The 22,104-nt window shown below is 45.4% G+C and overlaps 1 protein-coding gene and 1 long non-coding RNA gene across 5 annotated transcripts in view; one reads left to right on the forward strand and one right to left on the reverse strand.

The window, feature by feature from the left end:
* The window catches only part of LOC140688421 (uncharacterized), a 47,721-nt gene extending 36,803 nt beyond the window's left edge, over positions 1-10,918 (forward strand). For 2 of the 3 annotated variants that reach the window (XR_012063102.1, XR_012063103.1), the window contains exon 5: positions 10,830-10,910. This is a non-coding gene — a long non-coding RNA (uncharacterized lncRNA). Of the gene's footprint in view, positions 1-10,829 lie in introns of all 3 variants that reach the window. The other variant, XR_012063104.1, reaches the window with a different exon arrangement.
* On the reverse strand, positions 567-21,359 carry GABRP (gamma-aminobutyric acid type A receptor subunit pi). 2 transcript variants are annotated; one of them, XM_015234973.3, is made up of 10 exons: positions 21,191-21,357; positions 16,587-16,680; positions 15,999-16,117; positions 11,858-11,925; positions 10,871-11,088; positions 9,467-9,549; positions 5,999-6,136; positions 5,361-5,513; positions 4,664-4,851; positions 567-1,132 (listed from the first exon to the last, which is right to left on the reverse strand). In XM_015234973.3, the coding sequence occupies exons 2-10, from the start codon at positions 16,637-16,639 to the stop codon at positions 830-832; spliced, it is 1,323 nt and encodes a 440-aa protein (XP_015090459.2). In that variant the 5' UTR covers positions 16,640-16,680; positions 21,191-21,357; the 3' UTR covers positions 567-829. The 2 variants fall into 2 exon arrangements, with proteins under 2 accessions (XP_015090459.2, XP_006199049.1); XM_006198987.4 differs by lacking the exon at positions 4,664-4,851 and having other exon boundaries at positions 21,191-21,359.
* Positions 21,360-22,104: the final 745 nt, after the last annotated feature.

A 22,104-nucleotide genomic window follows, 5' to 3' on the forward strand; every position in this document is an offset into this window, starting at 1 on the left:
GTGGAGAAAGGGCTTCCGCATTGTTTAGGACTGGCTTGTGTATGAGAGTACAATGAAAAGATAAGTCAAATGGGGCAATAAAGTTCCGGAGCTCTCCCAGTTTGGGGAATCCATTATATCTTAGAAATAAGGATCTATGTTTGAGATTACTGATCCACTAAGTTTTTCTTCACTTACATTTGATTTTTCAATGGTAGGACTTATCAGAATACGGGAACAGTTCTGGTGTGGCATTAAATATTGTATTAAAAACTCATCTTGGTATTTAGTGCAGTGACTTCCAGTGAATGACCTTAAGCCCACATTTCATTTTAATCAGAAACAAAAACTAGAAAATGTTACTCCCTAAGTAGGCCACACTGTATTTTATCAGCACTGTAGAGATTTAGTAAGTAGCATGTATGATTAATGTAGAAACAACCTGACACTTGACTCAATACATGTAATGGCCCCCTTCTCATTTTTAATATGAGGTAAATGCAGACCAGGGAGCCACTGAGCAGTCAGCCTTGAGTAGGTTTGTAATATTGGACTCCATAGGATGTCTTTTGAAAGGATAAAAAAAGGAATGGGTTGAAGTTTCTATTACAAGACTCTATAATGCCTAGTTGACACAACATTGTAAACTGACTCTAACTCAATAAAAAAAAAAGACTCTATAATGCCTAAATAATGGTTGGGAGTCCATTCTTTGAGGAGACATGCTTAAATGTTACTTTAGTCACTTGTAGCACTATTGGGTTAAGGTGAACGCTTGGCTTAGAATATCATTTACATCATTACCTTGTCCTGTTGAAGACCTATGGCATGCAGACAATTCGGCATACTCTCAAAAATACATGTAGTATGCCCAGTAAAATACATTGGCTAGCATAAAAATCAAAGGAAATAGTAGTTTGGAATATCGATCAACGTTACTGGGGTTTTGAATTGTGAAATAATCGACAATCCTGCCCATCTTATCTCGGAAGACAAACTTGAACTTGTCACTGGTTTTCATCGTCAAGTCACTGTAGTCGACGTCATTACCAGAAATTTCAATGCTGGCAAAGCTGATCTTCCGTTTAAAGCTGGAGATGGAGCTGTTGATGATGTTAGTAATGTTGACTTCTTCCACTTCCTTCGCCTTCCCCTAGTTCATAAACAGGGAAGTTAGCTTGATAGACTTGACTCGGCAAAATAAATAAGTAGTATTTTTATACTTAAAGGCCTTAGTATTGAATAATTGGGTTTAATGGAGAGTGGTACTGAGTGCCTCATAAACTGACTGGTAAGCAAGACTTGGCAGTCCTGTTATCCTGCTTGTAAGCACCCGTCCCTAGGTCATCAGCTTGTGTAAGGGAAGAGTAACCATTGCCCACTCTAGATATGCAGAGCCTTGTGTTAAATGTTAATTGCTTGGGCTTCGAAGCTATCTGACCTGGGTTCAGATCCCATTCTGCCTCTCACTATTGTGAAATTTTAGTCACCTTAATCCCTTTAGAACTTGATTTCCTCTTCTGCAAAATGTTGATGATATTAATACTTACCTCTTGAGACTGGTGGGAAGATTAAATAGTATAAGTTATGTAAAGCATTTAGTAGATGTTTGATGAATTCTCTTCTCTTCCAGGGAGGAGGGGGTAATTGATTACAAGAATAAACAGAAATCAGCTACGTCTTAAGGTCTTTGTCACACAAACAGAAATAGTGATGCTCCTTGCAATTCCAGGGAGTTGCCATTCTCCACCATGGCTGGGACAGCATAGCATGTGGACTGGGAGGAAAATTCAGCCGTGGAATGCAGAGGTGACCCAGTCCCAGGGCGGAGTCTGGGTCGGGCAGCAGCCGCCATTGTTGACACTTACTCAAGCAGCGCATCAGAAGCAGCCCAGGACTTTGATCGTGGCTGCTTTACCACAGCTCACCTCCCCCTCCATACACACAGAGATTCTACATTGGCTCTGCCTGCCCTGCGGTGCGGCTCCACAACTGGGTGGAGGTGGTGGAGGCTGGGGGAGTGATCGGTGGTGAGCAACAAAGGGGACTTGGACCCACGGCTCTGGCTGAGCAGAGCAAGGGTAACAGTTGCTGCTAACATCTTATTCAACAGTAAAAGTCTGAAATCCTTTCCTCTAACACAGGAACAAGACAAGGATGCCCACTCTCACGACTTCTATTTAACATAGTATTGGAAATTGTAACCATGGCAATCAGATAAGAAGAAGAAATAAAAGGCATACAAACTGGAAGGAAAGAAGGAAAACTGTCATTATTTGCAGATGGCATGATACTTATATATAAATCCTAAAGTCTCCACCAAAAAACGATTAAAACTAACGAATTCAGCAAAGTTACAGGATACAATATTAATACAGAGAAATCTGTTGCTTTTCTATACACTAATAATGAACTATCAGAAGGGGAAAGCAAAAACAATCCCACGTAAAATCTCATCAAAAAGAATAAAATACCTTGGAATAAATTTAACCAAGGAGGTGAAAGACTTATACTCTGAAAACTATAAAACATTGATGAAGGACATCGAAGATGACGTAAAGAAATGGAAAGATAGCCCATGCTCTTGGATTGGAAGGATTAATATTGTTTAAATGTGTATACTACTCAAAGCAGTTGACAGGTTTAATACAATTTCTATCAAAATGCCCATATTTTTCACAGAACTGGAAAAAATAATCCTAAAATTTATTTGGAAAAAAGACCCCAAATTGCCAAAGCAATCTTGAGAATAAAAGAACATAGCTGGAGGTATCACCCTCCCTGAACTTTATACTGCAAAGCTACAGTAATCAAAACATCATGGTTCTGGCACAAAAACAGACACACAGATCAATGGAAAAGAATAGAGAGCCTAGGAATAAACCCATGAACCTATGATCCATTCATCTGTGACACAGGAGACCAGAGTATACAATGGAGACAAGACAGTTAGTTCCATAAGCGGTGCTGAAAAAGTGGACAGCTACATGTAAAAGAATGAAATTAGAATATTTCCTCATACCATGTACAAATGTAAACTCAAAATGGATTAAAGACCTAAATGTAAGACCTGAAGCCCTAAAACTCCTAGAAGAGAACCTAGGCAGAACACTCTTTGACGTAAATCAGAGCAATATTTTTTTTGGCTCAGTCTCCTAAGACAAAAAGAAGCAAAAGCAAATAAACAAACGGGGCCTAATTAGACCTAAAAGTTTTTGCACAACAAAGGAAACCATCAATGAAATGAAAAGACAACCTACTGAAGGGGAGAAAATATTTGCAAATGATATGACCAACAGGGGGTTAATTCAAAAATATATAAATAGCTCATACAACTCAATATCAAAAAAGCAAACAAGCCAATCTGAGAAATGGGCAGAAGACCTGAATAGACATTTTTCCAAAGAAGACATCCAGATGACTAACAGGCACATGAAAAGATACTCAGCACATCTAATTATTAGAAAAATACAAATCAAAACAACAGTAAAACATCACCTCACATCTGACAGAATGGCTATCATCAAAAAATCTACAAGCAACAAATATTGAAAAGGAAGCCTATAGGGAGTAAAATAAATGAAATCCATATTCTTTGGCTGGCACATATGATCATTTGCCTTTTGTACTTGAGTAATACGACTGTGTGAAAAATTGTTCATGATAGTCAAACACGAGAAAAGGCAACTGGATATTTGGGCTATTCTGAATTCGTTTCCTTACCATTAGACCCTGTGTAGTCCCGGCACTTTCCTAAAGGTGGACAGCTCCTCTGCACTGGATCCCTATCATTTTCTTGCCTGTTAGCATGAGCTTTACTATGCCAATGTCTATGAAATTGGGCTTCCAAAGAATCCCAGGGTTCCATGGGCTTGCAGAGAATAATAGTTAAGGGCACGGCCCATTGCCTACTGCAAGTGGAAATAGCAGATAAGTGTCAGGCTGGGAGCCAAGATTTGTTCGAATCCCAGCTCTGACTCTTACTGTCTGTGTCCCCTTGGATAAGTCACTTACCTTCCCATGCCTCAGATTCCTATAAAACTACAAAAACTATAAAAATGGAGATAGCCTTACTGGGTTGTTATGAACATTTAAAATGATGTAATATTTGCAAAAAGCTTGTGACTATGGGTGGCACATAAATTCTCAACTGATAATAATCATTATTATTTTTCTGGACTGTGGTGTTTCACTGCTAAGTCAGATAATGAGTCTTTCCTAGTTAACAGAAAAATATGCTAATCATGAAATTTGCCACAACATAATTTTTCTGTACCTTTTTCAGTAAACCATTCCTTGTATAATTTAAGAAAACAAGAATGCAGCAAAAGAATAAATAGTAAATACGTATTAATCTGAAATTTATAAGCAGCTGATCATGTTTGGTTTGATACTGGGTTTTTCATAGATGCTTGTTCTTGTGGTTGATTTTATGCTGCATACAGAAAACATAGTTATTTTCTGCCGGAAAATTACACGTATTAATTAATATCTCATTGTATTTAGCAAAAAGAGCAATCTTTTTAAAGAGGTGTCATGATTTCCGGATCCTCCCACCCAAACAAGGATGAAAATCACTGGTGCAAAGTGAATCACTAGGGGCAGGAACCAGGTCCAGGTCATCTCTACAGACCAGCATACGGCATAGGTGATGAACCATATACAGGACCCTCACAATTCTTACCCTATCTTTGGCTGCCACCTGCTGTAAGGAGCTGTAGTGGGCAACTGCGTATTCCAGGAGGGCCCCAAACACGAAGCTAAAGCAGATCCCCAGGTACACATCGATGGCCTTTATGAAGCAGTTGGTGTTAGGAAGAGAAGTGCGGGACCCGATCATCAGTGTGGTCATTGACAATACGGTGGTCACTCCTGGGAAGACAGGTAAGCAGTGTGCCCACGTCAGCGGCCAGCGAACCTTCCATCATCACCTGGCATGCTGTCTCCATTCAGGAGTTGGCAAGGTAGTGATGGGACTCAGAAACAGAACATAGCTCATTTTGGAACATAGTTCCCTTCTGGAACAGGGTTGATTTGCCCATTTTGTACAGATATGAGTGATTAGATTTTCTAAATGTTTCACCTTCTGTCTTCTCACAGGATGGTGATGTTCAGGAAGCCAAATAACTGTCAGTAGACCATCTACTCACAATTCTTCCTTATCTATCACTGTAAAACACAAGTTTAAAAATGCGCTATTCCTAAAGTAGTCTCTTTCTGTCTCTGTCTCTCTGTCTCTCTCTGTAAAAGACTCTCTAAAGAAACCAGCTCCTGGAACTGCCCTGTGAATATCAATGAAAACAATAGTAGAAGGTTAAAGAAGTAAATACATCAGGACCTAATAATCTAGTTCTTTGAAGTCTCCCGTTGGAGCTACTTACCAATGCAGGTTCTTGCAGGGACTGAATCAAGGGAGATCCAAAAAGAAACCCAGGATAGCACCACCAGGAAAGTGGAAGGAACGTAGGTTTCCAAAATGAAATACAAGACATTCCTCTGAAGCTCAAATTGCAAGACCAATCGCGTGTAATTTCCTGAAGGGATGAACAAGGGATAAGAAGTCATGCCTGCTCACCTACTAGCGGAGTGGTTTCCCTGCGGGGTGTTTAACTTAGCTATCTTCACATTAAGCCATCTGTTATTCACCGAAGCGTAGTTAATCGTGAACTGTCATTATAGTTTCAATGAAAGAAATCACGGCTGTGTAGAATGGGGTTTGTGGGAGTGCGGACGCCCCCACCCATGATCATCTTCTTGTGCCTTTCTCTCCCATGACAGTCCTGCAGCATCGGGACTGCTGGTTTCCTTGACATCTGCCCCACTAGACTGTGAGCCCCCTGGGGACCATTGCAGCAGTGGGTGTGGAGCAGGTAAAAGTGCCACGCCCAAACGCTGCTGCCCTACCACACTGAGGAGGGGTTCCTGGGCCCCAGAGGGATCAAGAGGAAAAGAGATGATATTTCTGACCCAGGATGCAACTCAGCTATTTTGCATTCATGCATTTTGTCCCACGAGTTACCTGTTTCCTGCTGTGACCTGGTAACTGAGGTGAAATATTGCTGTATGGTGTACTGTGCAAGCCGCAGGTTTTCCAGCCCGCGAACTGAGTCGTTCCCTCTCAGCCAGCTGAACTCCACGTCGTTCCCATCATAGCCCCCTGGCAAGTGCAACAGTCCCGTGGTCAGTGCAGGAAGTTAGCAGATTGAACTGTTCGGGAAGATGCTACGGTCTGGAGACATCAGGAGCTCTGTCTTTTTGACAGTGCTAAGTCCAGGGATGATCCCATGCAAAACTGGGCATGATTTCTCAAGTGTAATTGCAGCATCTACTCAGAATGAGATGACCTGCTAGGGGCTTTTCACCATCAATTGAGAACGGGTTCTATGCTGAGCATTGTATAGACCTGGTAGATGATAAGCTACTAGAAGTGGCCTCCCTCATTATTTAAATCATATTTATTGAACACATATCTAGCAAAGGAATACTATGCTAGATATTGCCTTTCAGGACAGTCTAACACCTTGGAGAGGGTTCTCAGGGACTTCACAATCTATCTGTTCATATTTCCATATTGGCATAAATGCAAAAACAAAAAACCTGCAGCCAACCACTTTATTGGTGTCTGTAAATATAGGTGCTTGATAAATCTCAAAGCAGTTTTACCAATATAGTTGATGATAGTAGTAATAGCTACCTTTTATTAAACATTTATGTTAAGTCCTTTACACATTTTGTGTCTAAGATTCTTACAAGCTTGCAAGGCACACCTCTGTATTTCTTCATTTTGTAAAAGCTATTTTTTTTACATCTTATGAAATTGAAATGGGTCTTACAGTTGATATATATATAAAGTACAGCTTACATTTTCCCTAAAACGTTATTATTTAATAAATGCTGTGCCTTCAAATTGAGAAACTGTAATGTTTTTGCCCATTTTATACATGAAAAATTATCAGCTTCAGAGAGATTGCATAATTTTCTCAGGATAAAAAGGCAGATGAAAAACAAAGCCAGGATTGTACCTCAAGAAAGTTTAATACCATAGCCCATGGATGCCGATGATAATGTGTCACTTAATGACCATTTACATTTCTAGGTGCTTTACAGTGTTATCATCTCATTTAATCCTCAAATGATATCTTTGAGAAGATAGATGAATGATTAATGAGCACATGAAAAGATGCTCACAATCATTAGTCCTTGGACAGATGTAAATCAAATCTACAGTAAGATGCCACTTCACATTCACTAGAATGTCTGTAATGAAAAAGACAGACAATAACAGATGGTGAGAATGTGGAGAAGCTGGAACACTGCCGATGGAAATGTAAAACGGTGCAACCACTTTGGAAAACAGTTTGGCAGCTTCTTGAAAATGTAAACATCAATTTGACCCAGCATTTCTGTTCTAGGTATATGTCCAGGAGAAATCAAACCATGTCCACAAAAGGACGTGTACACAAATTTTCACAGCAGCACTATTCATAACAGCTGAAAGGTGGAAACAAGGCAGAACAACTTGTACTACGTGTATTCTTTAGCCTGGAATAAAACCGTAAGAAAGGAATGAGGTACTGATGCATGCTCCATCATGTATGAACCTCAAAAACATTATGCAAAGTGAAAGAAGCCAGATGCAAAAGGCCACGTATTATTTGATTCCACTTAGATGCAATATCCAGAAAAGGCAAATTCTTAGAGACAGGTTAGTGGTTGCTTGGAAGCTGGTGGTGGCAATGGGGAGTGACTGCAAATGGGCAATTTGGGGCAATGGAAATGGTTGGACAATGGTTGGACATTGGTTGGACGACTCAGAAAATTTACTAAAAACCTTTGAATTGTACACTTAAAATGATATGAATTTTATGTTGTGCAATTTATACAGCTGTTACAAAATAACTCTTTGTGCCGAATACTACTAGTTTTCCTGCTTCACTGATGAGGCAAATGAGGTTACTTCTACTCACCCAAAGTTACACAGCTAGTGCCTGGAAAAGCCCAGTGATTGTAAACATGGACCTTCGTTTTTCAAGGCTACTGGGAAATGGGATGCCAGTGTTGGGACTAACATTTTGTTAAGATCTTAGCTTATGGTATCCACTGTCTATCAGTGGTTATCTCCCCCTCCATAAGGTGGAGAAGTAGTCATGAGCTCTTAGAGGATTTCCAGGTAAAAATTATCTGTGGGCTTTCCCTTGGAAGCACCCCCAAACTTACTGAAGCTAGCTGTCCAAAGAGACCTCGGATCCCAAAGGGAAAAAATATACCTTGAAAAGTGAGTTGTACAAGCGTCTATTTAGATACTTTGCTTTTATGACTAATAAATGCTCAGAATCATTACATTCTCATTGCTCTGTCCCTGGGTGGAAATGAGCAATTGTGGGATGGTATCAATTCTTTTCTAGGGTTGGAGTTCAGGAAAAACGCCCTTGGTGAGGTTTCTGTACCCAAATAACTGCTAATAAACATTCAGTGAAAGCTTCCTCTGCTCCCTGGGGATGGTATTTGTACAAGCAGAGTGTTGAAGTTTCTAGGAAAATCTCACTCCGGGGATTTGAGTTGAGCAGAGCCACCCATGGAGGGCAATTGCTTCTTCTATGTGGGGCTGAAAATGAGTTCTCTTTTTGATAACCTCAAATTTTAGTCTGCCCCCAACCAGCTATATTACATGCATTTAATCAATAAGGTAATTAATCTGCCTGCCTGAGTGTTTAATTAAATGTCTACCTCTGAATAATGACTGCTGCCTCATAATGGCTGTGCTTCTTGGATGTTGGCCACTTGTGTCCTCATGTAAGAAGTGCCCACTGCTTTCCAGTGCTTAGCTATAGTTTTTCCTCCTTGCACAAGACATGCCTTGATGCCTTAGTATCTCCTAAATGTGGCATTGTGTTCCCAGGACAGGTATCACAGTTGCCACCTCCCCAGATTTGGTGGGCATTTCAGAGTGGTTTACTAAGGAACCATGGAGATCACTCACAGTGCCAGGAATTCATTTGACACCCATCAGCTTAGAGTCCTCATTCCTCACCAAAAGCAAATCCCCAGATTGCAGTTTAGATGCCCAGTTACTAGCCTTATTGTATTAAGCTTTGTATACATCAATTTCTTTTAGAGGTTGGAAGCCGTTGTGCGACAAATGCCAATGATTGCTTTGTGTATTTATCATTTCTAACCTCTGCTGTATTCTTTCTGGCTTCCGTGCCTTAGCAGATTCTGAGGTCCCCTCCTAATCTTATTGTCCCCCATTTCCTTGGCTGTCCTGTCCACTTTTAGGTGGAAATACTAATACTGGTGCCAATGCACAGTGGTCCTCCCCCAAAGATGTAACATTGGAAGGTTTGTTCTTGCGCAGCCTCTAAATCTCTCTGGATGTATATCCAGAAGGACTGAACCCATGGTCACCGACATCAGAAAAAGAAGGGCCACTCTGTATAGGACACTTTTCATGAATACGCAGCTCTAAGTCCCCCCAGAAAATACTCACAGCTTTCTAGTTGCAGCTTGCATGTCTGTGTGTCCATGGGGTATTTAGACAGGTCCATGTTACATGCAACAGTTGTTGTGATTCTAAGAAAGGAAAAATGTGTTCATAGGCAGTGTTACGAGGTTGCTATAGAAAGCATATACTCCCATATACTTAAGCATGTACTTAAGGGCCACTCCAAGAGGACTTTCACCTTGACTCTTACAGTGAATGTGGTGCCTGCATTCAAAACAGTCCTGAGTTTTTTCATGCTAAGCAATACTTGCAAGACTCCAGACTCTGGAGTCCAGAGCAGAGGAAGTTGGAATGTTGGCAATTCAGAGGCAAGCTTGCAACAATATTACAGAACAGAGTCGCTCATTCACTTGTTTGAGATGCTTTTGCAGCCAGTTTTTAACGTTTATCTTTATGACAAACCCACGAGGAGCCCATCCCTACACAAAGTGCTTCATGTGCATTATCCCTTTGAATGTTTACAACAGCTTTATGAGGTAGGAAATATTATTATTCTCCTTTTGCTGCTGAGGAAACTGGGGCTTAGCTCAGTCGTCGTTTTATAACTTCAGCCTCTCGCTTGGCATTTAAGATCAGCCTCGTGAATATTTGGTTCCTGGCCTTCTCCCAAGGGCCCCTGGGACTGTTAGGTTTGCAGTCCTTGAGTCCTTGTCCAGCCCTGGCACAGGCAGCGATGAGTCCTCTGCCTGTGGGCTGCCTCATGCCGCACCCCAGGGGCATCTTTCCTGTTCCTGCCAACCAGCGACTTGGTGAACAGTTGGATGAGCGGAAGTTTTGGTCTCAGTGATTTGGGGAGGCAGCAAAGGGGAGCCCGCGACTGCAGGTGGTGAGGCTTCGGGGGACGGTACTTTGATTCTCTGTGCAAGAATGACTCAGATAAGTAGAGATGCATTCTGGAGCCATCCCAGCCTCACTGAGCAACATGAAATGAAAGTTCCTTGTATCACCTGTTTGCTCTTGCTGTTCCCCTTACCTCTTCCTGGCTGACCTCCGTTTACTCTTTGAGATTCAACTCGGAGTCCTGTGAAAGCATCCTCTAGCATCACTCCAAACCACTAACCTACTCCCCACCTTGGACCCCCAGTGCCTGTCTTCATCTGCTGGTGTGTCTGTGTCAGGACAACGTCTTATTCAGCTCCGAATCCTCAGGTCCAGCACCGGCCTGGCACAGAGCACGCCTTCTCAGTAGATGCTTGTTGAGCCAAACTGGACTGAGAGAGAGAGAGAGCCCCTCTGCCAGGGGACAAGGATCTAAGAAGGCAGGCACATGAGCAGGGGGGCACTTTGGAATGGTTATCCCAGTGCTGGTGAGAACTGCCCAAGATGTTATCTCTGCCTTTTCTTTCAGACCTATCCCCTCCAACCCTGAGGCGGCAGGTGCCCCGGTACCTGAGAGCATACAGGACTGTGCCATTGGAGAAGAGGCGGATGAGCCTGTTTCCCACAGTGACTTCGTGGAGGAAGGACGTTTTGGACTCCACGATGTAAGTGTCTGGCACCCAGAGGAACTCCACGAGGCGTGCATCCAGAGTGAAGCTCTTGTTGCCTTCAAACACCAGCCGCGGGTCTGTCCAGAGCTGTCTGAGGTATATGGTGGCTGTGTAGTCCTGAGCGGGCAGCCGGGGAGGGGAAGTGGGCGGGTGGGGGTGGGGAAAGACTCAGAACATGGAAGAGAAGGGGTCGTCCTACTCCCCTCCCCACCTCCACTGAGGTCACGAGCACATACTGCACTACACATGGCTGAATAAAGTCTGTCTTGAGCTGGTGGCCTGTAGCAGTAAGAGAGCAAAGCACCTTATTTATTCTAGATAATAACGCCCGTTGCCTAGGAACCCCACAGGAGCGTGTTCAGGGCCTTAACTTACTTGCCCTTCATCACAAAGTCCCCACCAAGTTGACAGTTTTGATGAGCAAAGTGCTTAGGTTGTCCCGGATTTACCCGGAATCTACCGTGGACCCTCTTGGCAAACTGCCTTTAATGTCATCTTGTCTCTAATGTGTTCTCTCAAGTGAGACGTGGGGCGAAAGCAGTTATGTGATTGCTGGTTTTCATCCGCTTGTCTCTCCCTCTGTGAGGGACCACGTGACATTTAAGCGGACCTTGCTCTTTTATTCTTTTCCCCCAGTTTATCCCTCACCAGATGCACCCACTCCACTCCATTGTTTCTCCCCTCCTGGCCTTTGGATCCACTTCCCTCCTGATACTCAGAAGATCTGTTTTACAAGAATCTTTCACTGTCTTGAGTTTTAGGGTAGGTCTCCAGCTTCTGCCACTGCAAGGAAGTCTCTGCTCTGCTGTGAGTAGCTAGAAAATGTATTCCCATAAAGCACAAGGAGAAGGGCTTGTTGCGTGGAAGACGAAGAGTCCAGCCTTACCATGTCACTCTCGGAAATACTGGAAATACTCGCAATGTCCAGAGTCAGTGCTATTTGAACAGGGTCTCCTAAGAGTGAAGAAGAAACCGGAAAGAGTTACATAGAAACACAAATGGAAGTTTCCCTAACCCTCCTTCAGCACAATTAAAAATACATATATATTAGAAAATTACAAAAGTAACACTTGCCTGTTGGAAAATTCTAAACACTTTAGAAGTATATAAAGTAAAAGGTTAGTTTCTATCCTCCCCACCTCAGGAGGAACCATTGTGCAGAGTGTGCCTCCCTTTTATATGAAAAAAAAATGCACAAATATATAGTTAGCCAAATACATAAATACACAAATACTATATTCATGAGTGCGTATTTTAAAGAATGTAGTGGTATTTGCTACTTCTTATTTGGAGGGGTTTTCCTATGGTGCTTGCCAGGGGCTCATTGTTTCGAAATGTAATAGAGGTTTGGTCGAGCTCCCGCTCCCCCTCCTGACACTTTTCCTCCTCTTCCTTTACTCTCCAGGAGCCCTAAGCTATTTGGAACTGCAGAACCATCCCACTTGGTCTGTGCACGGATGTTGGGCCTCAATCCTGGAGTCTCGGCAGATGGGCCCGCAGTCCTGAGAGTGCTTGTCTTAGTTCTCGGGACTGAGGCTGACAGCCACCACTCCCAGCGGCCAGGCCAGGCCAGGCCAGGGACAGTGACTCCTCCTTACACTGAGATGTGGAAGAAAAGCCCAGGAGTCAGAAAGATGGGAGTTTCGATCTGGGAGAAGTTGCCAAGTCTTTCCGAACTACAGTTTTCTCATCTGCAGATACGAACAATGCTGAGGACAGCAGAGCATCATGGAGAGGGTTAAATGAGGTTGGGTGTGTGACAACTTCTTTGCAGGGTGGTGGCAAGTAGGAATGTTCATGAAGTGCCTGCCTAGCTGGACATCCAGAGGCTGCTCGGAAATAATTACCTGTACGAAGCCTCCGGCACTGTTTCTGTCACTTAATACCAGGCACTCAGTAAACAGCATTTGCCTTCCCTTCGCCCTCTTTTCCGTGATCTCAGCTAATTCTGGAAAAGGAACAACTTTCCTCGCCAGGTTGATGGGCACAATAGCATTCACTTGTGATAAATAACTGGGGGTGCCTCAGGGAGCTGTGACAATGGCATTAACAAAGAAAAGGAGAGGCAGAATTCAAAGGAAGCTTAAAAACATTGAACTGGGGGGAATCAGACAGAGCAACCTAGTTGTTAATTGGAGGAACCAAGCCACAAAATATAGGTAAGAATTTGGAGTTGGAGTTTTAAAGCTAATGCAATTAAGAGTAATTAAGTTAACACTTGGTGTTAATACTTGGTGGAAAAGGGAGAAGGCTTTGAGGGCAGACCCTGGGAGGTGCTGAAGGAGTGTGGTGCTAAGTGACTTTCTGCCCCACAAGGCAGCAAGGTGCAGCAGCAAAAAAAGGAGCTTAATGGGTCAGAGTGTTTGAAGCCCCTGCTGGCCACTTCATAGCGGTGTCACCTTGAACAAATTGCTTAAATCTCTCTGTTCTACACTCTCTCACCTGTAAAATAGAGCAGCTGATACCAGCCATCAAGGGCTGTGCTGGGATGGTTACAGGATCTATTTTAAGTGCCTAGAACACAGCGGGCAATGGGTCAGTCAGTGTTCATTGCCCTCCCTGCGAGACATGGAGAATGGAAAACACACGAGAGCTCCAGCCTCACTGGGTTTTTTGTTGTTTGCTTAGTTTGTTTCTAAGCAGTCTAGTCCAGGCCTTGCTTCAAGGTTGACTTTTTTATGGACCAGAGCTTGCTCTTTCTTCCCCTCGAATTATAAATGTCAGCTGTGCCACCAGAGGGCAGCTTTTTCCTAGGAAAGAGGTCAACGGCAAGTCCTGGGCAGAGTTCAGGAGGGCCTGCTTGCAAACCTGTGCTGTCTAGCTCGGTCCCTGAGAAACTCTATGGAGGTCTTGTCACTCAAGGACCCCAGGGTCCTAGACCTGGGTGGACAGACATTACAGAGAACAACCAGCCCCTCTTTGGGCCTTGAGGCTGCTTTGCAAGCACAGGTTCTGTTGGGAGGCAGAGTGCTGAAGGCTCACGACCAGGGGTGAGGGTTGTGCCTTCTCCTCCTTTTGACTGAAAACCCCTTGCCCCATTTTTAGCCCAGGTGGATCCGGGCCTCAAGTCCCCTTAAGTCGACCCCAGGTTCAGAATGAGCACCTTGCCCAAGGACCCTACCTTGTTGGCCTGTAAGCAGGCAACAGGAAGGATAGTGTCCTGGCCTAATGGTTCGGGATTTGGGAGGCAGAGGAATTGTTGAGTGGATCTAACCAGGTGCACAGATTCACGTGCTTGTCCTTAGTGTTCAGCTGGGCCTGGGAAAGCCAGGGGAGGTTTAAGCTTCCCTAGATCTCGTAGCATCAGGACTTCAAATCCTAACTGTGTGGCCATGAAGATGCATCTCTCAGATCTCCGGATGAAGGGGGTGTGATTGGTCCCAGCTACTGTGCTCTGAAATCTACCACCACGCTTGCTCAGAGGCCACGCATCCCATGGGCTACGTCCCACCGAGGGGGCTAAGCATGGCAGGAATCCTAACGTAGGCCTGGTCCTGGGAGGCATGGAGGCTGCACCAAAGGGTCAAGGACTCTCTGGCGGCCTTTCCAAACACACTTAAAACTGCACTGTAGTCTGACACCTCCAGCAACCTTCCTTCCCTCGCTCGCTCCTTCCTCCAGACTGCAATGCAGGTCTGACAACTCTCCAGCTTCTTTTCCTGCCCTGTATTTCATCACAGATATGATTCCATTAAATGTCTTGCACAGAAAATCCCTTCTTGGTGCCTGCTCCTCAGAGGACCTGGACTACGTAGGACTCCTAGATGGAACCAGAGAATTTTATCATTTACAGGAGGAGCAGGAAGGAAAGGGGATTAAAATAGACTGCAGCCTGGTTTATGCACTTCATGCCTCTGCTTGAGGTAGATGATATGTCCCCATAACAGAAAGGGAAACTGAGGCTCAGAAAGCTAAGGTGCTTGCCCAGCAGTAGAGCCAGGAGCCAAACTCCTGTTTGTTCAACTCCAAGGCTCTTTCCACTACTTTCTGCTCAAGGTAACAAGATGTCAGTGACCATCTTGGTTCAATCTTGCATTTTATAAACAGAGAGACTGAGACCTTGTGAGGAGGTGGGTGGTGGCCTCCTTCTTTCCCTTCTTGCCTCATTCTTTCAACAGATTTTAATCTTGACAACTTGGTATCTGTCAAGCCTGAGCTGCTGCTGGAGTTAGTGAGGTAAACAAAGCAAGATTCCCCCAAGGGGCTGTAGCCTAGAGCTAAGACAAACATAAAGCCAGTGACAGTGACAGTATCATGAGGTAATGGCCATGATTTGGAGGTTGTTCAAAATAAAGTGTGAAGAAAGGGGATGGGGCCTGGAGGAATCTGGGTGGACTGCTCAGAAGAGGAAGCCTTTCATCTGAGACATGAAGGAAAATTGACATTTGGTCAGGGACTCAAGTTGAACCAAGCCATTCTAGGCAGATAAGCAGTCTCAGCAAGTCATGGAGACCAAGGAGGCCAAGGAGGTCGGTGGGAACACTTGTAATCCAGCATAATGGGGAAGAGTTGGGGAAGATGAGACTGACAGACAGAGGCTGGGCTAGGAAGGGCCTGGTGGTCCATGCAAAGGGCTCTGGACTCCATGCTGAGGATGCTGGGATGCAAGCAGGTATTCTGAGCAGGCAAAGGCCCTAGGTGGGTCATCCAGGTGGCAGAGTAGAGGGTTAGCCTTGAGGGGGCAGGCTGAGGCAGGAAGACCCAGGTGAGACATAGTGAGTTCCTTGAATGACCCTGGAAGTGTGGGCAGAAGGAAGACAGTGTGTACGAGGTTGTTAGGAGGCCCATGTAACCTCCTCAGTGGGGAGAAGTGTTTCTTTACCCTGCAGGTGGAGAGACCAGAGAAAGTGCTTTCTCCAAAGTAGCATGAAAAATCATGGGCAGCTCTCCTTATCGATCACTGCTAACACTTAACAGGCTGCAGAATAGAAAATGCAGTCAGCTAAAGCCTCCTGAAACCCTCGTCTCCATATTTTCTCCGTTCCTGTCTTTTTGAATTGATGTCCTGGACAAAAAGAATGACCTACCGCCAAAATTGGGCCTGAGAAACTTGTTATATCCTGCTGTGAGATTCTCGAAGCCAGGCAGGGACAGCTTGTCACTTCTGCTGACCTCGTTGCTAAACTGATTCCCCTGGAGGCACATCCTGGAAAAGAAAATGGGTTTCGGTGTGCATGCTTCTTTGTATGTAGACACACAGGTGTACACGTACACTTGAGCTTGTGTTTGCCTGTACGTGTGTGGCTGTGCCCATGTACCAGCAGTGACCTCCCCAAAGAGAAATCTCTAATTTTCAGCTGCTGAGTTAATATATGTTTTTTCCCACCCCATTTTATTACCCATTGGCCATATATCACAATGTCATAGTAATTTGGGACCCTCCAGCTGTCTTCCTCCAAAACACAAGGGGTTTGTCCATCTATGACCATTTTGGAAGCTTCAATTCTCCAGATAGAATAAATGGCAGGAAGTTGTATTGTCCTGGTGTGCCAGGGAGGTGAAGAGACGAGGTTTTTTTCTTGCCAATGGGAAGTAGAAAGAGCTGCAACCCCTCCCACCACATGCAAAACACAGAGCAATTCAGACCAAGGCCACTGTGGGGTAGCAAAGCTCACCTTCCAGTGAAGAGACTCAGGCACAGGAAGGTCAAGTGGAGACCGTGCCTCATGTTGAAGAACTTACGCAGAGAGGGGCCAAAGTAGAAATCACCTGGGGAGACAGATGGAGCAGGTGAGAGGCAGACAACCCAAAAGGCTCACCTCCTCCGAGCCCAGCCCAGCCCCTAGGCTGTGGGGCATCAGTTACAGCATCTTCTCCATGTCTGCGGGGAGCAGTCTCTTTCCATACCTTTCCTTCACAGCTCCTGCTCCCTGCGTGTCATCCAGGAATGACTTCATTATGGATGATCACATTTTAAATCCAACCCAAGTAAGGGCTGAGGACTTGTTTAGAGAGTGGTTCACCACCAGGCCAGAGATGTAGCCGGTCCATCCTCAGCTGTGTATTTGGGGAGCCCCAGGACTGTCCTTACCCTGGCCTTGTCCTGACTTTGCCAGGAAGGACATCCCCAGCTATAAACTGTCCCCAACCATGCCGTTTATCCGAGGGTCTAGGCCCGTTAAGCAAGTCACGTAGACAGGAAATGAAAACTTCCCGAGGCCCTCCATGTGCCAAGGAATGTACTTTCCCACCCATCTTCTCACTTGATGATCCTCGCAAAGGCCTCGTGGGGGTGGTGGGTTAACCCCTGTACTGCGATGAGGAAACAGAGCTCCTGGAAAGCTCACAGTGCTAGTGAATGTCAGAAGAGACTCAGGATCCAGGGCTGGCAGCCTCACCGCCCAGTCACACTGGCTGCTCTCCCAACCTCCTGTACCTGCTCCCTGCGTGCTCTGAAGCTGTTCAGCTGGTGTGGGTGAGCAGCATGTATGTGTGCAGTCTGCCAGGGTAGGTGTTGCCCAGGGGCCTGGCCTCCATGGGTTTGGGAGCTGCTATCAGATATCTCTGAAAGAGCAGCAGAAGCCAGGCAAGCAATCTGTGACCCGTCACGTTGGTGACAGCAGACTGGGGATTCTCGGGATGGGGGGAGCTCAGGCCCCATTCCCAGGCAAGCCCAGGGTGAGTCATCCCCTCCTCTGTGGTAGCCTCTGTGAACAGACCAGTCTCTGGAGTCCAGCCATTCTGGGGCTTAGGGTGTAATTCAGCCATTAATTAATATTATTTTACTAACAAAACAAACACATGCTTATTGTAGAAATGGAAACGAGATAGAAATGTATAAAAGTGTAAATCTCAATGATGTGTCAATGTAGATTTATTGATTTATCCAATGTACCGCTCTGGTGGGGGATGTTGATGGTGGAGATGGCGGTGCATGTGTGGGGCGCTCAGTTTTGCTGTGAACTTAAAACTTCTCTAAAAAGTAAGCTCTATTTAAAAAAACAGCTTACCCCTTCTGTGAAATGGGTACCCATAGCCATTGGTGGGATGCTTTGAGATATCAAAGTGGAGAAGCAGAGCACAAGTCACACCAGAAACTGCTTTTTTTGTACATTTTATATAAGGACCACTTTGGAAATGAGCATATTTCCTCCAGTCTGTTTTAATGAATGGCAGTACCACACTTCACAGGCTACACCAGTTCAGAGTGAGAATTTTCTAATGAAAAACAGTGTAAACCTCTCCCTCACTTCTCCCTAGTCTCATACCTCCGAGATAACCACTGTGAACAGTTGTTTTGTCCACACATCCACATATATATTCATAAACACGTATATCTTTGCATGGAGAAAAATATTTAAAAGTAAAATTTGGATGATAGTTTGCATTTTTTTTTGCTTTTTACATTTTCACTTAACAATAATAATAGCAAATCGTTATTGAATATTGAATGCATGCTTACACCATGCTAAGAACCTTTCCAATCCTCAGAACTTTTGAAGTAGTTACTACCATTCTCCTTATTTTGCAAATGAAGAAACTGAGGCTTAGAGAGGATAAGAAACAGTCCCAAGATTACACAGCAAGTGAGGGGCAGAGTTGAATCCAGGCAAGCTGACCCAAGCACTTATAATCACTGCACGATGACACATCCTCTTCCCCAGTGTCAGCGGGACCTTTCCATGTCAGTTCCTATAAATCTGCCTCATTCTTTCTGATGGCTGCAAGGTCTTTCATAAGATCAATGTACCAACACTTATATAACATATTTCCAAGTTTTTTACTGTTACAAAATCAATAATGGATATCTTTGCCCATATGTAAGCTCCTATAAGTCTGCACTCTGTCATGTTTCTCTGCCTCTGTCTTTTCCTTCTCACTCATCAACAACACCAGCTGTAAAATCACCATCACCAACCCACCAATGCTCATAATCAAACTTTTCCCCTTTAGTTTATCTCCCCAACCCCTGTCTGTCCCCCTATCCCCAGCCTCCATGGGGGGCTCCCATGCCCTCCACCCGTTCATTCAATTTTCCAAAGGCTCAGTGAGGTCCTGCTAGGACCCAGACACGTGTGAGGCATCCCAGGAACTCCTGTCTTGTAGGGCAGAGTGTAAGCAGCGAAAGAACACAACATTCCCTGTGCTTGTCCTATGACAAGGGCCAAGGCAAAGGGACTCAAGGAAGGAGTGCAAAGGAAGTGGGTGGTTAGCTCCACTGGGAAAGGGTGGGACCAGGACGGAAGTCACAGAGAAGGTCATTTGATTCTGAAAATGTGTTTGCATTTGCCAGGTGAATGAAGGAGGGCGGGGGCCCTCCAGATGCTGAGCGCAGGTGTGGAGACTTGCCTATGGACACTCTGCTGCCTACTATACCCCGTTTCTTCCCCCAGCCCAGGGCCATCTGCAGCTTCTTCCTAGTCTGGCCTGAATTAGCTCCACTCTCCTTTAGGGATTTTCCTCAATTCTCCCTTCTCTTGTAAGAAACTGCCCTTGATCAAGTAAGTTGGGGAACCATCCAGTCTCTGGCAATAAGGCCCCTGTTGAATCGTGCTTTCCCTGTAGCCAGTCCTAAATTAGGAAGAGAGAGTGTCTGAGCCCTGGGCCTCTGAGTCTTCTCCAGGGAGTCTTAAGCTCTGAGAGGCTTTGCCCCGGCTAGACCCAGACATGTGATCCCGTCTCACCCTGCTTGTTCTGGTTACTTTGCTAAGAGTGTTTCATTTTATAATGGAAGGAAAGAGAAATATAGAAAGCCCTCTAAATGCTTCTAGGTCCTAGTACCATGCTTGGTGCCTGATCTCATTTAACTCTCCTGACCGTCTGGCCTACTAGGTGTTAATTTCTAGACTGGAATCTCAGTTTGGTGAAGGGATTTGGCTGAGCTACATGGCCGTTAAGTGCTTGTGATTTGAATCCATGTCTTCCAAGCCCCTGTTCTTTGCACTACATCTGAGAAGAGAGTCCCCAGTTCCCCAAGCTGAACTGGATTCCACTGGGCTCTGGTCCTTCTTACACCAGATCCATCTCTGGGATAAACTGCTGCATTCACAGCAAGTCCCAAGTGGCATGTGCAGCTGGGGCTTCTCCCCATGTGGCAGAGGAGCCAACCATTAAGTGATGATTTGTGTATCCACCTGCCGGAATGGAAACTTCAGCACCAGTTCTGATACAGATGCTGAGGCTGGCATTTGGCAGAGCCGTGCACTGAGCCACCAGAGGGCAGTGCCCCTAGCGTTGTCCTTGCAGCCACACCTTGGAGATTCTGGCTGGAACCATCTAGCCTTTCGCATTTGCAGGGAACACGGTACTCAGGAGGTCCCAGGGACAACCTATGCACTCTTACCCTACCCTGAGGGGATCTCTGCCAAGATCCCGCCTCTACCAGTAGAAGAGAGCTTCAGCTTTGGATTCAGACACACCAAAGTCATTTAACCTCGCCGAGTTTTCCCGTCTGACAAATGGGAATAGAAAGCATTCAATAAACATGAGTTTCATTCTCCTCTCCCTTCTGTGTCTTCCATGGGGACTTCAGTGATCCCTCTATGACCATGAGAATCCAAAGCTCAAGCTCTTTCTAATATATCCCACTCTGTCACCCAGGGTGTGAGCCGACTGTGGTGTCATTTTGAGGGCACTCAGTATGGCATCACCTAGGAAGGACACTGTCAGACACAGGACTTCAGGGGCACCCAGGTGGCTGATGCCGCCTTTTTCTGGACTGGCTCTGAGAAGCAGAGGTAATTCCAATATGTGCAGGTTTCCACTCCCATTTCCGGAATCTCCATCACATAAATACTGTGAGCCCCAAATTTGTCGTACTCTAGCTTCCTTCCTACATAGGCACTATTCCCCTGTCATCAGTCACCTCAGCATAGACAGAACCACTTGTTGGGAAGCAGGGGTGGAGCTTGAATTAGGCTGAGGTGGGGAAAGGTATTATTGCCATGGGTCCGCCTTAAGAAAAACACAGACGGTGAAGTTGTGCAGTGTGTGTCCTGGGGGGCAACACAGAGAGGAACACCTGTAGCTCTCGTGTCAGACAGAAGGACCGCCAATCTTGACTCTGCGCTTGCTCTGAGATTGTGTTATTTCTCCCTGAGGTTTAGTTCCCTCCACTGTAAAAGAGATGGCACTTCAGACAATGGTGAGACCTGACACGAAACAGGTGCTCAGCGAATTCCAGACCTGGCCCCCTTCCCTCAGTCCCAGCTGGGCTTGTATCTGGATCTCCTTCCCTTTCCTCCCTCCAAGCAGCAGGAGGGGCCAGCACTTCTCTTACCAGGCAGCTGCCAAGGCTCTGTTAGCACAGGTCCTTCAGGTCTTCGGGCTGGGCTTCCAGGTAGGGCATGGTCTTCTGCGTCGCTGAGATTATCTCCATCATCAGCCCTGACCTCTTGGATGCAGGCACACAGCCACTCTCTGATGGAGTGGTTCTCTCTGTGGGAAGACAGAGCTGCAGGACCAGCCAGTCAGACAGGTGGGCAGAGCCTCTCGCAGCTCCTCCTCTGGGTGGAGCTCTGACCAGGTCCTGGGTGTATGTGGGAATCCCCAGCTGCTGCTATGGCTGCTGGCTGCCGGGGCTCTGATTCTGAGTTGTATCTCAGCCATGCTCCCGGACCACAGCCAGAAAAGACTCTTGAGAAGAAAGACCCATGAAAGTCAAATAAAGTGGGTGAACCCACCCACACACTTGGAAGATGAGTCTCTGGTTCTGAATTTGGAAGACACACTTCTATCCTGATAACATGGAATGGGAGTTAGCAGTGTGGATGACCCTGGACAAGCTACTTCACCTCTCCTCAGTTTCCCACCCATAAAATAGAACCTGGCCAGTTCTGAAATTACGATTTCTGATGATGTATTTTAAGACCTTCTTTGGGATCAACAGGAAGACCCGTCTATGTAAAAGGAGGCTTGCAGAACCTAGGACATCCTGCTTTCCACTCTGGGAAGTTTCCAAAAGAGGCATCAAGGTCAACAGAAGAGGAGACAGGGGCTGAGCAGGCTGACCCAGAAACAGGCAGGAGAAACTCTGGGAGAAATGTGGCCACATTTTTAGATGGCCCCTCCGTCCCCAGCCCTATCCCTCACACAGAGGATTTTATATTTCTCACAAAGTCCTTTTTAGGACCATCCTTCCTCCATGGCCAGTTGAACCTCCTAACAGAAGTGCTTCAACAGTGTTCTCTGGGG

This window comes from Vicugna pacos, chromosome 22, assembly GCF_048564905.1.
Source record: "Vicugna pacos chromosome 22, VicPac4, whole genome shotgun sequence".
NCBI lineage: Eukaryota > Metazoa > Chordata > Mammalia > Artiodactyla > Camelidae > Vicugna > Vicugna pacos.

Excerpts from the sequence above, each read along its gene's own strand:
- GABRP (XM_015234973.3), bottom strand. The coding sequence starts at position 16,639 with ATGAGGCACGGTCTCCACTTGACCTTCCTGTGCCTGAGTCTCTTCACT. Across the intron at positions 9,550-10,870 it reads ACAGTCCTGTATGCTCTCAG|AATCACAACAACTGTTGCAT; the intron begins GTACCGGGGCAC and ends TTCCTTTCTTAG. Across the intron at positions 5,514-5,998 it reads CAGGTCACAGCAGGAAACAG|GAAATTACACGCGATTGGTC; the intron begins GTAACTCGTGGG and ends TCATCCCTTCAG.